Here is a 22,085-nt window from a genome sequence, read left to right as displayed (position 1 = left end):
AGAAGAAGTAGTCATTCAAAAATAAAGTTAAACATTATTATTGCACACAGAATAAGTCCATACAACTTATTATATGACTTGTTAAGCAAATGTATACTCCTGAACTTATTTAGGCTTGCCATAACAAAGGAGTTGAATACTTATTGACTCAAGACATTTTAGCGTTTCATTTGTAATTAATAAAAAAAAATGTCTAAAAAACATAATTCCACTTTGACATTATGGAGTATTGTGTGTAGGCCTGTGACACAACATCTCAATGTAATCCATTTTAAATTCAGGCAGTAACATAAAAAAAGTGGAAAAAGTCAAGGGCTGTGAATACTTTCTGAAGGAACTGTATATAGTGCCCCACTTTTGACCAGAGCCCTTTGGACCTAGGTCAAAAAAGTGCACTATAAAGGGAATATGATGTCATTTGGGACGCAATCAAGGAGTGTCTCAGGCTTAGAGCATCAATTTGTCGTTAGCCTACAAAGCCTCACAATACAGCGAAAGACGGTTGGGTTCTGTCTTCAAATGCAGGTAATATAATAAAGCAAATAATTGACCAGTAATTATTGCATTTGTGTGGAATTGTTTGTGTAGTTAGTTGAGGAAAATCATTTTGGTGTTGTATTGTCCCACGTCTCAAGTGTCTTTCTGTAGTTATCAATGTATTTTACTTCTTGTCAATCTATGGTCAGTTGATCTGAATGAACTTTTTTTCCCATTTATAAGACGATAAGGCAAACACAATGTAGACCTATTTGAGCATTGAGTTTAGCTAAGGAGCGATGAGCAATATGAAAGCACGTACAATGAAATCATAGCTTATAATACTATACAGTTCTAAATATGCCTCATAAGACTGGCGATGTTACTAATCTTATAGGGAGTGTCTACGAAACTAGTACAAAAAACTTGCCAATTCAAATACTTTCCTATTAATTCCAATTGACTTAAATAATATTGACATATTTGTGTATATGGGTAGCCTACAGTAATTGTATCAACCAAAACTCTGAACATACAAAGTCATTTAAAGGTCCATTGCAGCTATTTTTTTATCTCAATATCAAATCATTTCTGGGTAACAACTAAGTTCCTTACTGTGTTTGTTTTCAATTAAATGGTCAAAGAGAAACAAAAATAGCAAAGAGCAATTCTCAAGCAAGAATTTAGCTAGGACTGTCTGGGAGTGGTCTGAGTCGGGAGTGGAAAACTGAAAACTAGCTGTTATTGGCAAAGAGGTTTGGAACGCTCTTTCGTTTTGGTCTATTAACTAATTTACTGCCTGGTAATATCACCAGGCAGGCCAAAACTCCATCCCACCAAAACAGGTAGAAATTTCAGGCAGTCTTTTCAAACAGCTCTTACACTAAAAGTGCATTGTCATCATTTTCACAATTTCACTCTTTTATTTCAACCTCTTAGTGTTCACTTCAATCACTGTAGGGGGTGGAGACAGGTTAAAGAAGGATTTTTAAGCCTTGAGACAATTGATACATGGATTGTGTATATGTGCCATTTGAGGGTGAATGGGCAAGACAAAAGATGCCTTTGAACGGGTATGGTAGTAGGTGCCAAGCGCACCGGTTTGAGTGTGTCAAGAACTGCAACGCTGCTGGGGTTTTCACGCTCAACAGTTTCCCGTGTGTATCAAGAATGGTCAACCACCCAAAGGATATACAGGCAACTTGACACAACTGCAGGAAGCATTGGAGTCAACATGAGGAATGCTTTCGACACCTTGTAGAGTCCATGCCCTGACGAATTTAGGCTGTTCTGAGAGCAAAAGGGGGTGCAACTCAATATTAGGAAGGTGTTCCTATAAAACACAGAAAAATCACATTTTTGACTGCACTGGGCCTTTTAAACATATATTTGAAAGGTGATTTATGCTTGCTGTGTCTCTTCTGTGCCTGGAATGTTCTATATGTAATTATATGGTTCTGTGTTCCTGACAGAGAACTGAGCAGAACATGTCAGAGCTAGAGAGTGCCATGATCGCCATCATCCATGTGTTCCATAAATACTCAGGCCACAAGTGCAAGCTGAAGAAGGCAGAGCTCAAAGATCTTATCAATAATGAGATGAGTCACTTCATAATTGTGAGGCACTCTCTGTGTGTATCCCAAATGGAACCCTACCCTCTTAGGAAAAAAGGTGCTATCTAGAACCTAAAATAAATCTTTGACTGTCACCATCTAGGTCTAGGATAGCCCTTTGAAGAACCCTTTTTGGTTCCAGGGTATAAATGACCCTTTTGGGTTCCATGTAGAACCATTTCCACTGAGAGTTCTACATGGAACCCAAAAGGGTTCTTTCTAACTGGAACCAAAAAGAGTTCTCATATGGGGACAGCCGAATAACCTTTTTTCTAAGAGTGTATTCCCTATATAGTGCACTACTTTTGACTAGAGCAGTACAGGCCCTGGACAAGTGTAGTGCACTATAATAGGGAATAGGATGCCATTTGGGACAGCCCATATGTCTTTTCTAATGAGTATATTACTACATATGACAACACCCTCTATCATTTCAATTCAGCTGGAGTGTGTCATCATGGTGTTATACCAATGGCCTACATCCAATTAGAAAAATAGGAATTATTTTTTAGCCTTCTTTAGGAATTAAAAAATGATACAATAATGAATTATATTAAACTGCTGATTGTAATGATTGACATGAGTACTATATGATTATTATATGATTACACTTTACTTAAAGCCTGCAGGTGAATGCTTTATTACTTGTTATAAGCATGTATGGGCCCATAGGTTATTGAGTTAAAAATGTCCTAAATTAAGTTTTAATCAGACACAGATTACTCTTCACAGTTGACTGTTCTTGTCTCTTAAGAATATCCAAGAGAAAGAGACTCTGGATGAGCTGTTTGCAGACCTGGACCAGAACGGAGACCTGGAGATCGACTTCCAAGAGTTTATCGCTCTGATCGCCATGATGACATCAGCGTGCCATGATCTCTTCAGCACGGATCACCACCGTTAGTGACACAATGTAAAGGGTAAGACTTCAGCGAGTGTCTGTGTGTGACCAGCAAAACACACATGCATACTGTGTAACCCTCTCACATAAAGATGATGTAATGATGATAAAGCAACTTTGTTTACATTACATTGATTTTATTATGGTATAATAGTTGTGTTTATAAAAATCTAACAAATCAATGACAACAATACATAGACACTTACATAAAAATCTGTATGGTGAAAATAGTGAAAGAAAACATTGAGTCCACTTGAATTTGGACAGTTGGGTGAGTTTTGAGTCTTGCATTGAGGAGTGATGCATATGAGATGGACCATTCTATCCCAAAGTGGTCAAAAGGCTATTTGTCTTCCTTTCCCCTTAGATGGCGTTCCATAAATTCCAGGGTCCTCTTCCAGGCGTCCTCTTGGGCGGCAGCGTGGGGTGCCAGGTGCCCTCCCCAGAGAGTGATCACTATATGGAAAAACAACAGGACAGCATGGAAAATAACCTGAAAATACAAATCATAATGTAGTTCTCTCATTTCTGAGATACTGTATGTTAATTATAATGTCTATTACCATTTTGTCAAATACCCTTATTTGGAAACCCTTTAAATTTGAATACATATGTTAGTGCTTGTAAGTGGATATATAAATCAAGAATAAAGGACTGATAAATGTTCTTCAAGACAAATCTTTCAAAGTATGATTATCATTTTAGGATACAATCATGACTATTTGTAAAAAAAAAAGTATCACTGAAAACAAGGTCATAATTGCATGACAAACTAAATATGAAAGAGAGGTGAAGGTGTGTATGGGAGGAGAGGACCACCCACGTTGCTTGGGTTGTGTGGTCCACATGGAGGCTCGGGCGTTGGGGGTGTAGGGCGGCTCAATCAGGTGACCAGCACCGGGGTATGACAAGCGGGTGAACAGGTGGGATCTACCAGCATCTTTAATCTTCTTCTCAATCTGAAAACCAAGGAAATATCTGTTCATTCAACTGGTCACGGCTTTTGACTTCGACATTGGAAAAGTTATTACTCTCAGCAGCTATGACTAGCACACATTTGTGGCCAAATATATTGGCACCCTTGTACTTTTAAAAAATAATTCCCAATTTCTTCAAAAATAAGTTGAAATTTAAAAAAAAAAAAAAAACATTTGGATGTCACACCTTGTTATTGGATTTTCAACATTGCAGAACCACATTTATTGTTGTAAAGAAAATAAAAACATGGCATGGAGAAGATTATTGGCACCCAGGAGCTAGTGGTTGCTTGGTTGCATAGCCTTTGGCCAAGATAACTGCATGCAAAATAAACCTAAATTCTGGGGGAAGTGTTGAATTGAAACAAAATTAAGAGCGCTTTGGCAATACAAATCAACGCTGTGTTTACTGATGACCAAATGAAGCATTCAATGAGAAGAACACCCTCCCTACAATCAAATATGGGGCAGGTTTGATAATGCTGTGGAGTTGCTTTGCTGCCTCTAGTACTAGACGCCTTGAACGTGCACAAGGCATCATTGAAGGTTGTGTTTCTTCCAGCAGGACAAAGACCCCAAACACACATCAAAAAGCATCCAGGAATGGTTAAGAAGGACTGTTCTACAGAAGAGTCCAGAAAACAGCAGTTGGTGGAGGGCACCCCTCAAATATGGAAGTTTTCTACTCAAAAGTGGCCCCAAATTGTCAGTAGAAAGGTGTACAAAGCTCAATGATGGCTACAAGAAGCATTTGTCTGCAGTTATCTTGGCCAAAGGCTGTGCAACCAAGTACTAGGTCTGGGTTGCTAATAATTAAGCCCATACCATTTGCCTTTATATTCTCAATTAAAATTGCAAACTTAAGTTTACAAAAATAAAAGTGGTTCTGAAATGTTGAAAATACAATAACAATGTAATGGTGACACACTTTAAAACATTTTTTTAAGTTATTTTAGTAGAAATAAGGACTTATTTAAGAAATGTGCAAGGGTACCAATATATTTGGCCATAACTGTATATACTACCATTGTATGCCATATTGTAGTTTAATGGTAAGGCAATCCCATGAAGTAGGCCTACCTCATCTGCGTTCTCAATAGCTGCACAGCTCAAGTCGTCTTCACCCACAATGTACAGTAGGGGGCAGCACAGGTTTTCAACCTGCACAGATAGATGATATCTTTGTAGATGTACAGGTAGTCTTGTGTAGCAATACCTCCAAATCAAGTTATTGTCACGCCTCCTTTCCAATTAGGGAAGCCTTGATGAGGCTAATGTACCGGTAACCCTCTGAATCAAATTCTACATTAATTGCCACAAAAGATGCACAAGTACTCCTCACACCGATTCTCAAAATAAAATATGTTCTGCTTGAATTTTTTATTTTTTATTTTACAATTCTGTGCAGCTGGCTGGAGGGGGTTATTGACCCTATCAATATTTGAGAGGGTCACTCAAGGTCGTACATTTGCTTTGTTCTCAGGTGGAATGTTGTTGGGCGTGGTCACTTCTCTGAAACTGACGTAGCCCTCTTCATCGTAACTCCAGTGCGTCTGATTCCTATAACATAATATAACAGTGGGTGGGATAAGAAAAGAGCAGCATCCCTATTTAAGCAATAACACAATAGATTGAGAATGGCCTAATTTAGTTTCTGTCAAGTCATCTTTTCAGGCATACTCTCATTCTCAAACCTTATTTCTGTTATACGTTTGCATGGTAACTAACCCTTCAAAGCTTTCTGTCATGCCGTCCCTGTCCAAGAATTTGTTGAAACTTCCTATTGGACCATTCACTCCGATCACACACCTGGGCTGAGGGAGAAAAAAATGAGTGAATGGGAATACCAGGTATTTCAAACCAGATGCAGTCCTACAAGGAGACTCATATTACTCATCATACTAATAGGCCTTTCATATTTGAATATAGCCTTTAATCTCTACTTTCTTATTTGCCCAAATGCTGGTCATTCCACCTCAGGCTACATCAGACATAACGGTTTTTGATCACAACACAAGAGGTATAAACATTTCAAATTTCCAAGGCTAATAGTTGTTTGATGACTGGTAAACAATAATTCAGATGACCGCTTCAGGGGGTTGTATGGCCAGACTTACATTGAAATCAATTTGAGTGGCGATTCGCAGAGCCAGGTAGACCCCGAACGAGAGGCCCATGACCCCCATCCTGTCCCCACACACCTGGGGGTGGTCCTGGAGAAACTGTAACGCAGTCTGTCAATGCCCATGGAGAAAACAAGGCGAAAATAAAGTTTTGCTCAGGTGCCAGAATGTTAGGTACATACAGGGGTGAATCACCTTGGTACTTTGAAACATAGCACTACCACCTTATTACCTTGAAGTAGGCATCTCCCACATTGATAGTGTTGAGTGGACCAGGGATGTCTTTATGGCCAAAGTAGGCAAGGGAGAGACTGGCAAAGCCTCGGGAAGCAAACAAGGCTGAGCGGTACTCTATCAGCCCCCCGCCCATACCCCACAGGTCCACCATGGCTGGGAATGGACCTGGACCTATGGAGGCAACAACAGAAAACACCAAATACCCTGAGTATTGGAATAAAGTCTCAGTCATAATACTTTATGTAAAGACACCCTGTAATATATATCGTGCTATAATCAAAGATTCTAAACATGATTTGATATGTACAATTTAACAACAACAAAAAACCTGGGGGTAAGAACAAGGTCCCCACTACTCCGTTCTGCCGGATCTCTGTTCTCCGGACCCCTGGTGCCATGTACCAGCGTTCCACAGTCACTGCAGCCAGCTCCTGTTCCCCTCTCTGTCGCTGCTCCTTGTTGGAACCATGACTGGATGGAACCGGAATGTGACCCTCTAATAAGGACAACTGTACAGAGTACGGAGTCTCAACGTTTTTCTTCCGCAGCCTGTGGGAAAATACGCAGATGAAACTGTCACTGTCATGGGCTTTGCATACAAAACAAAGACTGTATCCAACCCCTCCTGGACCATATATATATATATATATATATATATATATATATATATATATATATATATATATATATATATATATATATATATATATATATATATATATATATATATATATATAAACAATTGTATTATTCTTTATTAACTATCCTTTTAAAAAATATATTTTGTGTTGATTGACTTTGTTGATCAAAAGCATGTGTCTCAATCATATTCAATGTGTCCATGGCTTTGCATGATTTGTTAATTATTATCCCTGTTCCCACCTCAGACCCTCTCTCTCTCCAGGTGCAGGCTGCAGGGCCCAAAATAGTCCCATGGGCTCACAGCCCACATAGGAACCCCCTACAGACTCATCTCTGGTCACTGTGAGGAGAAGAGAGTTAGGTGAGGGAGAATGAAGAGAGGGTGAGGTAGTCTGAGAGGAGAGTATGATAGTTCAAATACAACTATTTGCTATCAGATTCCCAGTCCCTGCATACTGTAGCTCGGTCACGTGACTCACAGTTGACAACACCCCTCCCATCTGTGTTGTAGTGAGAAAATGCTTCCCACAGGTCACCGTCCTCGTTATGCATGCGGGCACGCACCGTAATAGGTGAGTGAGGGGGGAGGTGACGTCCCTCTAGGGTAATTGGCTCATCTATGAGGGCGCGGTTGGGCTTGGCTGTCAAAAAGGGAGCTGGTCTACATGTCTTCCATCTCACTTGGCCTAAGAAGCACACCAAAACAACATGGGATCAAACAAGGGATTTTGCACTTCATGTAATTTATTTACAATTTAAAAAGGACAAGATATAAGGAGGTAGACTGTGGCTGCTTCATAGCCCTGGTGAGACACAGGTGTTTCAGTAAATGGAAAATGTGGGAAAGTCAAGGTAAAAAGAAAGATAGTCACAGAGCATCATCTGTATTGACAAGGACAAAAGTTTGGTCAATGTAATGTGCTTTCAGAGCTTCCAGAGGGACATGACGTCTTTTAAAGTGTATGAACGGAGAAAGAAAACTACATCAGTATTTTTTAAACCTTCCTTTTTGGACTTGATGTGTCAATGTACGGCTCATAATACACCATCTGTAATCTTCTCCTGTCGGAGAAAGGCACGCAATACTTAGTGAACGCGCATTTTCAAATTCTATATATTTGAATTCGTAACATATCATGCAAATTGGAGGACATAACACATCATCATGCAAAATGGATGATGGATATCCACAAATTCATACATACATACATTCCTCTACTTATTTGGACAGTGGAGCTAAAACGTTTAATTCGGCTCTATACTCCACCATTTTGGATTTGTGATCAAATGTTTCCTATGAGGAGACAGTACATCTAGTTCCCCCATTTGAAGGTGTTATAAGTATTTGGACAAATGCACTTATAGTGTATTAGAGTAGTGAAAAGTATTTGTAGTATTTGGTCGCATATTGCTAGCACGCGATGCCTACATCAAGCTTGAGACTCTACAAACTTGATGTGTGCATTTGTAGTTTGTTTTGGTTGTGTTTCAGATTATGTTGTGCCCAATGATAAATAATGTATGGTGTCATTTTGGAGTCACTTTTATTGTAAATAAGAATAGAATATACAGTGTTTATGTAACACTTCTAAATGAATGTGGATACTCCCATGATTACGGATAATCCTGTATGAATTGTGAATAATGATGAGTGAGAAAGTTGCGGGTGGTCAAAGATCATACCCCTAAGACATGCTAACCGCTCACCATTACTAATAACAGGGGAGGTTAGCATGTCTTGGGGGTATGATCTTTGACCACCTGTAACTTTCTCACTCATCATTCAGGATTATCTGTAATCGCATGATCAAATTGACAGGTGACTCCTGCTCGCTGGAAAAACTTTGGCTTTCTCGCCCGGGGAAGGCAGCTTGTAAAACAATAAAACTGTTAATAATTTAGTCTACCATGTTTCTAATTTTGAGAATAAAATTTTTATATTAGGATATCATTCCACAAATTGTACAGATTTTTTGTACAGATGTACAAATTTCTGGATCATTTGGAACTTGCCAGAAGATGCCGTCGCTACCATTACGCTTGTTTACACTGAGCTGCACTGAGGTCGGAATGCAATCATGGTTACATTAAGACACCATGGAGCCGACACGAGATATGGGTCGGAAAATCTACCTCAATGCAGGGATGGGATATGCCACTGTACTCCAAATGTTACCTTTATCCACACTGCTCCATCAAGAAGACTGAAATACTGCTAGTTTTCCCATAAAACTGCCCTTTTCGTCCTCATGATAGATACCAGTAGCCACAGCAGCCATAATGGAATGGCGAGTGGTGTTGAACAACAAAGGAGCTGATATGTTGACACTGCCATTCCAAAATGGCAACGGTGGCTACTGCTTGCTAGCATGAGGGCAAAAAGGGCCGTTTTCCGGGAACACTAGCAGTATATAAATCTTCTCAATGGAGCAGTGTGGATAAAGATCAAATTTGAGTTTTCCGACCCATATCTTGCTCCGGCACCAGATCTTAATTTAACTACAATTGCGTTCCAACCTCAGTGCAGCTCAGTGTAAACTAGCATAACGGTAGGGTCGGTATCTTCTGGCAAATTTGGAACGGGCATTCGTTTTCTTCAAGGGGCTGATTGTTGACAGAATTTGACTGAGTTTTCTTGGATTTTGGGCTTTTTAGCCCAAAATGGTAAGGGTTATGGCATTTTTATTGGGTCCTTGCTATCCAGAATCCTTGGGATTTCCCTACCCCATTGAAGTTGAAATTTAAAATGGTAAGGGTTATGGTTACAAGGATTCCAGATAGCGCTACCCTTTTAAAAATGTTTTTTTTATACATGACCCTAAGTGTAATAGTTGTTCAAATACTTTGTGAATTTCACCAGGTTCAGATATTAATATAGCATGTTGATTTGTTACTATGCATGCCTGCATCCTGGGAATAGGGGAACGCATATTTACGTTTTGCCCTGCTGAAATCAGTTTGATGCACTAGGAGAGGTAGGCACGCTTTTTCTGTCGTCTTCATTAATAATGTTGTATATTTAGAATTTACTCATAAGTGTATGGTATTGTTGATGCAATTGTACTTAGGATGATATTAACATTCTGAATTCAACATGTGGTTACTAGCTAGCTAAGGTATTGTATGTGTGAACGATGGCTAGCTTCTCGACTGATCCCAGTCATTTGTATTGTGCGTCTGTTGTAGAAAAGAGGTGACGATTGGCAGAACATATTTGTGCTCTACAAATGTGAGAGAATTCTGATATATTAAAACAACCTGATCTCCGAAGTCCATGTCTTTAGTCTCAATCGATCACACACAACGCAGAGGTGCAGTACAGCACCGGTTACATAAGCATGATGGGATATTTGAATGGCTTAATTAACTCAGGAACCACACCTGTGTGGAAGCACTTGCTTGCAATATACTTTGTATCCGTCATTTACTCAAGTGTTTCCTTTATGTAGGCAGTTACATGTATGTGACGTGTGCACAATGTTTGGAACCCTTTTTGGCTCTTGAGCGCTACTTTCAAAACTTCTGGCTTAAAAGTAAACAAAACCTTTGTAGCATCACTTTAATCTATCACTTTCTTACCAACTGCAGGTTGGACACATCCTATCTTCCTGTCGATCCACCGAAGCACAAACTTGTCTGAGAGACGACATAGCACCGACACACACATGTGTGCTCTAAGCATGCTAGCCAGTCAGTACTCCCTATGTAGAGAAGAACATGTGCAATGATCAAACATACAGATGAGAATATAAAATATTATTAAGTGTTTGTGAGAGTTTTTGTTGTCTTACCCCGAGTAGCCTAGTATTGAAGTAATGTTTCTTTAGCTCACGGTAGTTATTTTTTCTCTGAGACTGAACTTCAACCTCTATCTTGTGCAACTTGCCAACTTCCCAGCCCAATGTCACTGTTTCGGGAGTGAACTTTTTATTAGAGTACCTGGGGCCTCATTTATAACTGTTGCGACCATTTCACACTAAATATCTGCATGCACCATTTCGTAAAAGACTGTGCACATACAAATATATTGAGATTTATATTTGGAGCACACCATACATAGGCATGTTTCCTGTTATAAATCAGCCCCGTCAAATCAAATTTAATTTGTCACATGTGCCGAATACAACGGCACATGTGCCGAATTTCACCTTACCGTGAAATGCTTACTTACAAGCCCTTAAACAACAATGCAGTTAAGAAAATAGAGTGAAGTGAATATCTACTAAATAAACTAAAGTAAAAAAATATAATAAAAAAAGTTATAACAATAATGAGGCTATATACAAGGTGTACCGGTACCGAGTCAATGCGTGGGGGTACAGGTTATTCGAGGTAATTTGTACATGTAGGTAGGGGTAAAGTGACTATGCATAGATAATAAACAGCGAGTAGAGTAGCAGCAGTGTAAAAACAAAGGGGGTTGGTGTTCAATGTAAATAGTCCGGGTGGCCATTTGATTAATTGTTCAGCAGTCTTGTGGCTTGAGGGTAGAAGCTGTTAAGCACCAACCCCTGAAGGGCCCCCGTGTTGAGGATCAGCGTGGCAGATGTGTTGTTGCCTACCCTTAACACCTGGGGGGTGGCCCATCAGGAAGTCCAGGATCTAGTTGCAGAGGGAGGTGTTTAGTCTGAGGGTCCTTAGCGTAGTGATGAGCTTTGTGGGCACTACGGTGTTGAACGCTGAGCTGTAGTCAATGAACAGCATTCTCACATAGGTGTTCCCAGGTGAATAAGGGTAGTGTGGAGTGCGATTGAGATTGCGTCGTCTGTGGATCTGTTGGGGCGGTAGGCGAATTGGAGTGGGTCTAGGGTTTCCGGGATGATGGTGTTGATGTGAGCCATGACCAGCCTTTCAAAGCACTTCATGGCTACCGGCGTGAGTGCTGTGGGGTGGTAGTCACTTAGGCAGGTTACCTTTGCTTTTTTGGGGCACAGGGACTATGGTGGTATGCTAGATATGTGTAGGTATTACAGACTCGGTCAGGGAGAGGTTGAACATGTAAGTGAAGACACTTGCCAGGTGGTCCGCACATGCTCTGAGTACACGTCCTGGTAATCCGTCTGGCCCTGCGGCCTTGTGAATGTTAACCTGTTTAAATGTCTTGCTCACATCGGCTAAGGAGAGTGTGATCACACAGTCGTCTGGAACAGCTGGTGCTCTCATGCATGCTTCCTTGTTGCTTACCTCGAAGCGAGCATAAAAGGCATTTATCCCATCTGGTAGGCTCGCGTCACTGGGAAGCTCGTGGCTGGGTTTACCTTTGTAGTCCATAATAGTTTGCAAGCCCTGCCAATTATCTTTTTTCCCAAGATGGCATAGCAGTTCAGACGTATTTTTGTCCTCGTCCTGTCGTGTATATAAATATATTTACAACTGTTTTTTCACATACATTTTTAATTTTCCAAAAACTCATCTTCAGAACACTCTCCTGCAATCCGCTTCACCAATTTATATTTATATAAAAAAGTATTATTTACCTCAGATCTGTAATCCTCCGAGAGGCTAGCCAGAAATTAGCCAGAAGCTAGCCGGGAGCTAGCCAGAAGCTGGTCCAGAAGCTACTCTGAAGCTGGTTCAGAAGCTAGTTAGCTTATTTACTGGCTAATCGTTAGTACTCAGCTAACCACGGTTTGTGGTCATCGGCTGTCCTTTGGCTCGAGAATCTATCGCCAGTTTTGTACGGCGCGGTGCAGCGCAGCGCGGCTCGGAACATACCGGATTTCGGCCGCTGGCTCTGGACATCCATACCTGGATCTCACAGCTAGCTAGCTGCTATCCGTGTGACTATCAGCTTTCGTCGATTCCGGAGCTAACATCAATTGTTCCGGAGCTAGCCAGCTGAAGAGTTCCATCAATCACTCCTGGGCTGCAGTCACCTATCCGGACCCGTTTTGCTGCCTACGCGGAGCCCCACCGGGCCTTCACAGTTGGACTGCCGACGTTGTCTACCCGAGGGAATTGTCCGGCTGGCTCCTCCGGCGCAACGTTGCCTGGGCGCCCATCTGCGGCCTGCTAGCCGTTGGCTATCTTATCGGCTGCTATCTGAATAGACAATCGGACAATTTTTATTTTATTTTAATTTATTTTATTTATTTTTCTTCTTGGGCCTCTATAACTATATCTATTGTTTTTATTTTTGTTGTTGTTGTGTGATTTGGATTAATCCCCTCTACCACACGGAAACCCACTAATCTACTGACGGAACGCAAGAGTTGGCTAATAACAGACCTCCATTCTATGCCAGCTTGCTCCTATGCTAGCTTGCTACCGATTTAGCTGTCTAAATCGCCGTGACCCCCAACCAACCTCTCCACTCACTGGACCCTTTTGATCACTCGACTGAGCATGCCTCTCCTTAATGTCAATATGCCTTGTCCATTGCTGTTCTGGTTAGTGTTTATTGGCTTATTTCACTGTAGAGCCTCTAGTCCTGCTCATTATACCTTATCCAACCTATTAGTTCCACCACCCACACATGCAATGACATCTCCTGGTTTCAATGATGTTTCTAGAGACAATATCTCTCTCTTCATCACTCAATACCTAGGTTTACCTCCACTGTATTCACATCCTACCTTACCTTTGTCTGTACATTATACCTTGATGCTATTTTATCGCCCCCAGAAACCTCCTTTTACTCTGTTCCAGACATTCTAAACAACCAATTCTTATTGCTTTTAGCCGCACCCTTATTCTACTCCTACTCTGTTCCTCTGGCGATGTAGAGGTGAATCCAGGCCCTGCAGTGCCTAGCTCCACTCCTATTCCCCAGGCGCTCTCTTTTGACGGCTTCTGTAACCGTAATAGCCTTGGTTTCATGCATGTTAACATTAGAAGCCTCCTCCCTAAGTTTGTTCTATTCACTGCTTTAGCACACTCTGCCAACCCGGATGTTCTAGCTGTGTCTGAATCCTGGCTTAGGAAGACCACCAAAAATTCAGACATTTTAATTCCAAACTACAACATTTTCAGACAAGATAGAACTGCCAAAGGGGGCGGTGTTGCAATCTACTGCAAAGATAGCCTGCAGAGTTCTGTCCTACTATCCAGGTCTGTACCCAAACAATTTGAACTTCTACTTTTAAAAATCCACCTCTCTAAAAACAAGTCTCTCACCGTTGCCGCCTGCTATAGACCACCCTCTGCCCCCAACTGTGCTCTGGACACCATATGTGAACTGATTGCCCCCCATCTATCTTCAGAGCTTGTGCTGCTAGGCGACCTAAACTGGAACATGCTTAACACCCCAGCCATCCTACAATCTAAACTTGATGCCCTCAACCTCACACAAATTATCAATGAACCTACCAGGTACCTCCCCAAAGCCTTAAACACGGGCACCCTCATAGATATCATCCTAACCAACTTGCCCTCTAAATACACCTCTGCTGTTTTCAACCAAGATCTCAGCGATCACTGCCTCATTGCCTGCATCTGTAATGGGTCAGCGGTCAAACGACCTCCACTCATCACTGTAAAACGCTCCCTGAAACACTTCAGCGAGCAGGCCTTTCTAATCGACCTGGCCGGGGTATCCTGGAAGGATATTGATCTCATCCCGTCAGTAGAGGATGCCTGGATATTTTTTTAAAATGCCTTCCTAACCATCTTAAATAAACATGCCCCATTCAAGAAATTTAGAACCAGGAACAGATATAGCCCTTGGTTCTCCCCAGACCTGACTGCCCTTAACCAACACAAAAACATCCTATGGCATTCTGCATTAGCATCGAACAGCCCCCGTGATATGCAGCTGTTCAGGGAAGCTAGAAACCATTATACACAGGCAGTTAGAAAAGCCAAGGCTAGCTTTTTCAAGCAGAAATTTGCTTCCTGCAACACTAACTCAAAAAGGTCTGGGACACTATAAAGTCCATGGAGAATAAGAACACCTCCTCCCAGCTGCCCACTGCACTGAAGATAGGAAACACTGTCACCACTGATAAATCCACCATAATTGAGAATTTCAATAAGCATTTTTCTACGGCTGGCCATGCTTTCCACCTGGCTACTCCTACCCCGGTCCAACAGCACTGCACCCCCCACAACAACTCGCCCAAGCCTTCCCCATTTCTCCTTCTCCCAAATCTGCTCAGCTGATGTTCTGAATGAGCTGCAAAATCTGGACCCCTACAAATCAGCCGGGCTAGACAATCTGGACCCTTTCTTTCTAAAATTATCTGCCAAAATTGTTGCCACCCCTATTACTAGCCTGTTCAACCTCTCTTTCGTGTCGTCTGAGATTCCCAAAGATTGGAAAGCAGCTGCGGTCATCCCCCTCTTCAAAGGGGGTGACACTCTTGACCCAAACTGCTACAGACCTATATCTATCCTACCATGCCTTTCTAAGGTCTTCGAAAGCCAAGTCAACAAACAGATTACCGACCATTTCGAATCTCACCATACCTTCTCTGCTATGCAATCTGGTTTCAGAGCTGGTCATGGGTGCACCTCAGCCACGCTCAAGGTCCTAAATGATATCTTAACCGCCATCGATAAGAAACATTACTGTGCAGCCGTATTCATTGATCTGGCCAAGGCTTTCAACTCTGTCAATCACCACATCCTCATCGGCAGACTCGACAGCCTTGGTTTCTCAAATGATTACCTCGCCTGGTTCACCAACTACTTCTCTGATAGAGTTCAGTGTGTCAAATCGGAGGGTCTGCTGTCCGGACCTCTGGCAGTCTCTATGGGGGTGCCACAGGGTTCAATTCTTGGACCGACTCTCTTCTCTGTATACATCAATGAGGTCGCTCTTGCTGCTGGTGAGTCTCTGATCCACCTCTACGCAGACGACACCATTCTGTATACTTCTGGCCCTTCTTTGGACACTGTGTTAACAACCCTCCAGGCAAGCTTCAATGCCATACAACTCTCCTTCCGTGGCCTCCAATTGCTCTTAAATACAAGTAAAACTAAATGCATGCTCTTCAACCGATCGCTACCTGTACCTACCCGCCTGTCCAACATTACTACTCTGGACGGCTCTGACTTAGAATACGTGGACAACTACAAATACTTAGGTGTCTGGTTAGACTGTAAACTCTCCTTCCAGACCCATATCAAACATCTCCAATCCAAAGTTAAATCTAGAATTGGCTTCCTATTTCGCAACAAAGCATCCTTCACTCATGCTGCCAAACATACCCTTGTAAAACTGACCATCTTACCAATCCTCGACTTTGGCGATGTCATTTACAAAATAGCCTCCAATACCCTACTCAACAAATTGGATGCAGTCTATCACAGTGCAATCCGTTTTGTCACCAAAGCCCCATATACTACCCACCATTGCGACCTGTACGCTCTCGTTGGCTGGCCCTCGCTTCATACTCGTCGCCAAACCCACTGGCTCCATGTCATCTACAAGACCCTGCTAGGTAAAGTCCCCCCTTATCTCAGCTCGCTGGTCACCATTGCATCTCCCACCTGTAGCACACGCTCCAGCAGGTATATCTCTCTAGTCACCCCCAAAACCAATTCTTTCTTTGGCTGCCTCTCCTTCCAGTTCTCTGCTGCCAATGACTGGAACGAACTACAAAAATCTCTGAAACTGGAAACACTTATCTCCCTCACTAGCTTTAAGCACCAACTGTCAGAGCAGCTCACAGATTACTGCACCTGTACATAGCCCACCTATAATTTAGCCCAAACAACTACCTCTTTCCCTACTGTATTTTATTTATTTATTTATTTTGCTCCTTTGCACCCCATTATTTGTATTTCTACTTTGCACATTCTCCCATTGCAAATCTACCATTCCAGTGTTTTACTTGCTATATTGTATTTACTTTGCCACCATGGCCTTTTTGCCTTTACCTCCCTTATCTCACCTCATTTGCTCACATCGTATATAGACTTGTTTATACTGTATTATTGACTGTATGTTTGTTTTACTCCATGTGTAACTCTGTGTCGTTGTATGTGTCGAACTGCTTTGCTTTATCTTGGCCAGGTCGCAATTGTAAATGAGAACTTGTTCTCAACTTGCCTACCTGGTTAAATAAAGGTGAAATAAAAAATAAAATAAAAAAATATCAGACGAGGGTCAGAGCCGGTGTAGTAGGATTCAATCTTAGTCCTGTATTGACGCTTTGCCTGTTTGATGGTTTGTCTGAGGGCATAGCATCTGGATTAGTGTCCCGCTCCTTGAAAGCGGCAGCTCTTGCCTTTATGACGGTGCAGATGTCGCCTGTAATCCATGGCTTCTGGTTTTGATATGTACGTACGGTCACTGTAGTGATGACGTCATCGATGCACTTATTGATGAAGCGAGTGACTGGGGTGGTATACTCTTCAATGCCATTAGATGAATCGCGGCATTTTGAAACTGCACGCGTGAACGAGCATTATAGCTTCACCTGAAAAATGCCCATCATTATGGTGGCAATAACACCCCTATTTGTTGTATACTTTGGAAGTATTAGTATTAGAATTAGGCCGAGGCAGTTTCTAAAGGAAATAGCAATGGCGAACTTGATCAAATGTCTTTGGAGGTTTGATGGCAGAATGTTATACTTTTGTAGTGACATTTGCTGTAGGCCTCAGCTATCTGACAAACAAAATGTTTCAGAAGGACAAAATCTATTTCAAATTGCTGAGGACCTGTAAACAGATAGTTTGATCATTTGTTAGTGTCTAATGTTTTGTATTGACTTTTTCCTTGAACCTATACGCTGCACTGCCTGCGAATTCTGAAACACTGTCTACTTACAGTGCTGGCCATACACACTTCAATGCAAAACAATACTGTCAGTTCACCTGTTAAATTATACAGTATGTTATAAACCACCATCTCTATCTTATTCTTAGAGCAAAATACTTTAAATAATAGCCTATCTAATAGTCCCAATTAAATGAGAGATGCACATGGTATTTGTTTGTAGGATACTTTGGGAAAAAGGTGAGGCCAGAGAAGGTGAGGAATTTATTCTGCAAAGGTTATACAAATATTTACTTTGTTTAGAAATTAAATATTGTCTACTTGAAAAATTTGAAATGACAGTATTCAGACTTGGAGAAGTAGCCTATAATTGTCTGTTCTACTGTTATTAAACTGTGCTCCGGATCAGATGGCATAGAGCAAAATACTACAGTGGCAACCCGCCATTCAGGGCAGGTGGGGCGAGCCCTTATGCCCTTGGGGGAAACCCTGATACCACCTTGGAGGGCGGTCCAAATGATTAGCCAAGCAAGGGAAGTTTGCAACGTAAGCCCCTCAGCCCTCGTTTTTAGTTGAGTTTGCGAGTGTACAATTATGTTCACTCCGGGGCCTGAAACTCCCCATAATTCAATTTGCGATGATTGTACATCCGCGAAGAAAGGTCTGCCAAAACTTTAAAACAACATCAATGGAGAAGTCAACATACAAGTGTAAGTAAAAATGAATGCAAATTGTGCTACTAATGCACATGACGGCACAAATATGTCTCGTAAAAAGTAAATATGTTTTTGTTTGGTTATCTTTTGGAAATTGTAGAAATAAAACATTTTCCTTCAGAAGTTCCAGCTAGGCAGGCTAACGTTAGTTAGCTAATTAATTTGCTAGCTATCATACAGTAGGCATACAGTATATTAATAATTATATAGTTAACATAAGTAGATATGCAATCATAATTGACTGTAGAGCATATAGCACCCACAAGCTACCGGTGGCTGAAAACACAATCATCGCAGAATGAATGAGTGTCGAATTTCCGGGCAAGGGCGGTCCGTTTAAAAATCATTCCTTCTTCCCTCGCCCTGCAAGCGTATACTCGTCAGACGTCATCAGAAGTGTCCACTTAATTCGCCTGAGGTAGTGTATCTCATGATAAGCTGTGGACCACACTACTTACCGAGAGAGTTTTCCGCACTGAGCTAAAGGCTAGAGCTGTCACTTTCAAGGAGCAGGACTCTAACCCGGAAGCTTATAGGAAAACCCGCTATGCCCTCCGAAAAACCATCAATCAGGAAAAGCATCAATACAGGACTAAGATCGAATCGTACTACACTGGCTCTGACGCTCATCGGATGTGGCAGGGCTTGCAAACCATTACAGGCTACAAAGGGAAGCACAGTCGAGAGCTGCCCAGTGAAACGAGCTAAACTACTTTATACGCTCACTTTGAGGCAAATAACACTGACATATGCATGAGAGCACCAGCTGTTCCGGAAGACTGTGTGATCACGCTCGCCACAGCCGATGTGAGTAAGACCTTTAAACAGGTCAACATTCACAAGGCTGCAGGGCCAGACAGATTACCAGGACGTGCACTGCGAGCATGCGCTGACCAACTGGCAAGTGTCTTCACTGATATTTTCAACCTCTCCCTGTCTGAGTCTGTAATACCAACATGTTTTAAGCAGACCACCAAAGTCCCTGTGCCCAAGAACACTAAGGTAACCTGCCGAAACAACTACCAAACCGTAGCACTCATGGCTGTAGACATGAAATACTTTTACTTTGAAAGGCTGGTCATGACTCACATCAATACCATCATCCCAGAAACCCTAGACCCACTCCAATTTGCATACCGCCCCAACAAATCCACAGATGATGCCATATCTATTGCACTCCACACTGCCCTTTCCCACCTGGACAAAAGGAACACTTATGTGAGAATGCTATTCATTGACTACAGCTCAGAGTTCAACACCATAGTGCCCTCAAAGCTCATCAATAAGCTAAGGACCCTGGGACACCCCCATTCTCATCAACGGGGCTGCAGTGGAGCAGGTTGAGAGCTTCAAGTTCCTTGGTGTCCACATCACCAACAAACTAACATGGTCCAAGCACACCAAGACAGTTGTGAAGAGGGCACAACAAAACCTATTCCCCCTCAGAAGACTGAAAAGATTTGGCATGGGTCCTCAGATCCTCAAAAGGTTCTAAAGCTGCACCATCGAGAGCATCCTAACTGGTTGCACCACTGCCTGGTACGGCAACTGCTCAGCTTCCGACCGCAAGGCACTACAGAGGGTAGTGCGAACGGCCCAGTACATCACTGGGGCCAAGCTTCCTGAAATCCAGGGCCTCTATACCAGGCGGTGTTAGAGGAAGGCCCTAAAAATGGTCAAAGACTCCAGCCCCCCTAGTCATAGACTGTTCTCTCTGCTACTGCACGGCAAGCGGTACCGGAGCACCAAGTCTAGGTCCAAGAGGTTTCTAAAACAGCTTTTACCCCCAAGCCATAAGACTCCTGAACATCTAGTCAAATGGCTATTTGCAGTGCCCCCCCCCCCTCTCACCCCCTCTATACACCAGTGCTAGTCTCTGTTGTCATCTATGCATAGTCACTAACTCTACCTACATGTACATACTACCTCAACTAACCGGTGCCTCCAAACATTGACTCTGTAATCGTACCCCCCTGTATATAGTGTCACTATTGTTATTTTACTGCTGCTCTTTAATTACTTGTTACTTTTATGTCTTATTCTTATCTGTATTTTTTGAAACTGCATTGTTGGTTAGGGGCTCATAAGTAAGCATTTCACTGAAATACCTTTGTATTCGGAGCATGTGACTGATACAATTTGATCTGATAATACAGCCTAGGAAATAGATGCATGTTTCTAATTATTTTAGAATGCAAACGAATCATCGTTACCCATCGCTCCACAAAAGCCGCAACCCTTGTAACAGTAGACTTTAGTCCGTCCCCTCGCCCCGACCTGGGCGCGAACCAGGGACGCTCTGCACCACTACTTCAAGGTCTCAGAGCAAGTGGCGTCACAGATTGAAACGCCACTAGCGCGCACCACTGCTAACTAGCTAGCCATTTCAAATCAGCTACACAAAGATAAACTAAATTGATGTTCTCTCTTTTCTCTAACGGCAAACGATTGCATCTTGTTATTAACCTTATTTATTTGTTATGAACAAACCTGTCCATCTTATCCCCATTTACACAAAATAATAGGTATAATGTAGTGAACATTATCAATCAATCAATCAAATTTATTTTATATAGCCCTTCGTACATCAGCTGATATCTCAAAGTGCTGTACAGAAACCCAGCCTAAAACCCCAAACAGCAAGCAATGCAGGTGAAGAAGCACGGTGGCTAGGAAAAACTCCCTAGAAAGGCCAAAACCTAGGAAGAAACCTAGAGAGGAACCAGGCTATGTGGGGTGGCCAGTCCTCTTCTGGCTGTGCCGGGTGGAGATTATAACAGAACATGGCCAAGATGTTCAAATGTTCATAAATGATCAGCATGGTCGAATAATAATAAGGCAGAACAGTTGAAACTGGAGCAGCAGCACAGTCAGGTGGACTGGGGACAGCAAGGAGTCATCATGTCAGGTATTCCTGGGGCATGGTCCTAGGGCTCAGGTCCTCCGAGAGAGAGAAAGAAAGAGAGAATTAGAGAGAGCATATGTGGGATGGCCAGTCCTCTTCTGGCTGTGCCGGGTGGAGATTATAACAGAACATGGCCAAGATGTTCAAATGTTCATAAATGATCAGCATGGTCGAATAATAATAAGGCAGAACAGTTGAAACTGGAGCAGCAGCACAGCCAGGTGGACTGGGGACAGCAAGGAGTCATCATGTCAGGTAGTCCTGGGGCATTATGCCATAATCCAGTCCATGTATTGGCACTGTGGGATTACAGTCTCATGTTTTACAGTAGCCAGGCGGTAGGAGTGATATGCCATGTGAACTATGTAATGCCAGCATATCTCGGAGTAAAGTTAAACTAAAGTGTACGAACGCCCCGGCCACAGTTCTTATAAACATACGCAACCTGAACAACTGTGGCTGTTACACTAGGTTGCTTGCAATTGTAACAGATGTGAAATAGCTAGCTAGTTAGCGGTGGTGCGCGCTAAATAGCGTTTTTAACCGGTGACGTCACTTGCTCTGAGACCTTGAAGTAGTGGTTTACCTTGAAGTAGTGGTTTACATTACTTGTGAGAGAGAAGTAAGCAAAGCATTTAAGCAACGGTAATTGTTTCAAAACGTTGATATGGCATTGTCTTGGAGACCTACCTAATATGTGCTGTGTTGATCGCTAGAAACTTTCCTCCTGACCCTGCAAACTTTCAGGGCCCATCCAGTAAAGTGGGAGAAACGGAGGAAAGAAATGTGTGTCAAAATAAAAGTCTCAGAAGAATTAAATACATTACT

The 22,085-nt window shown here is 42.2% G+C and overlaps 2 protein-coding genes across 4 annotated transcripts in view; one reads left to right on the top strand and one right to left on the bottom strand.

The window, feature by feature from the left end:
* The window catches only part of LOC110494165 (protein S100-B), a 5,880-nt gene extending 2,211 nt beyond the window's left edge, over positions 1-3,669 (top strand). The window contains exons 1-4 of one of the 2 annotated variants that reach the window (XM_021568965.2): positions 413-525; positions 1,950-2,093; positions 2,845-3,010; positions 3,359-3,669. In XM_021568965.2, coding sequence (XP_021424640.1) covers positions 520-525; positions 1,950-2,093; positions 2,845-2,994 — 300 coding nt within the window. In that variant the 5' untranslated portion in view covers positions 413-519 and the 3' untranslated portion in view covers positions 2,995-3,010; positions 3,359-3,669. Of the gene's footprint in view, positions 1-412; positions 526-1,949; positions 2,094-2,844; positions 3,011-3,358 lie in introns of those variants that run through there. The other variant, XM_021568967.2, reaches the window with a different exon arrangement.
* LOC110494162 (acyl-coenzyme A thioesterase 1) lies at positions 3,112-22,085 on the bottom strand. Of its 2 annotated transcripts, none has more exons than XM_021568958.2 (12): positions 21,948-22,085; positions 10,550-10,671; positions 7,450-7,656; positions 7,211-7,310; positions 6,657-6,877; positions 6,324-6,499; positions 6,086-6,202; positions 5,697-5,782; positions 5,435-5,528; positions 5,049-5,129; positions 3,815-3,950; positions 3,112-3,447 (listed from the first exon to the last, which is right to left on the bottom strand). In XM_021568958.2, exons 2-12 carry the CDS (start codon positions 10,650-10,652, stop codon positions 3,335-3,337), a joined length of 1,434 nt encoding a protein of 477 aa, XP_021424633.2. In that variant the 5' UTR covers positions 10,653-10,671; positions 21,948-22,085; the 3' UTR covers positions 3,112-3,334. The 2 variants fall into 2 exon arrangements, with proteins under 2 accessions (XP_021424633.2, XP_021424634.2); XM_021568959.2 differs by lacking the exon at positions 21,948-22,085 and adding an exon at positions 10,762-10,949.

This window comes from Oncorhynchus mykiss, chromosome 17 (assembly GCF_013265735.2).
Source record: "Oncorhynchus mykiss isolate Arlee chromosome 17, USDA_OmykA_1.1, whole genome shotgun sequence".
Taxonomy (NCBI): Eukaryota; Metazoa; Chordata; class Actinopteri; order Salmoniformes; family Salmonidae; genus Oncorhynchus; species Oncorhynchus mykiss.
The sequence above is the reverse complement of the archived record's forward strand: the minus strand, read 5'-3'. Positions and strand labels throughout refer to the sequence as shown.

What these genes read in the sequence shown, in the direction of transcription:
- LOC110494162 (XM_021568958.2), bottom strand. Translation starts at nt 10,652, where the DNA reads ATGCTTAGAGCACACATGTGTGTGTCGGTGCTATGTCGTCTCTCAGAC. An exon ending in GGAGAGAGAGAGGGTCTGAG is followed by an intron (nt 6,878 to 7,210) that starts GTGGGAACAGGG and finishes ATTTTCCCACAG; the next exon opens with GCTGCGGAAGAAAAACGTTG. An exon ending in GACCTTGTTCTTACCCCCAG is followed by an intron (nt 6,500 to 6,656) that starts GTTTTTTGTTGT and finishes TTGCCTCCATAG; the next exon opens with GTCCAGGTCCATTCCCAGCC.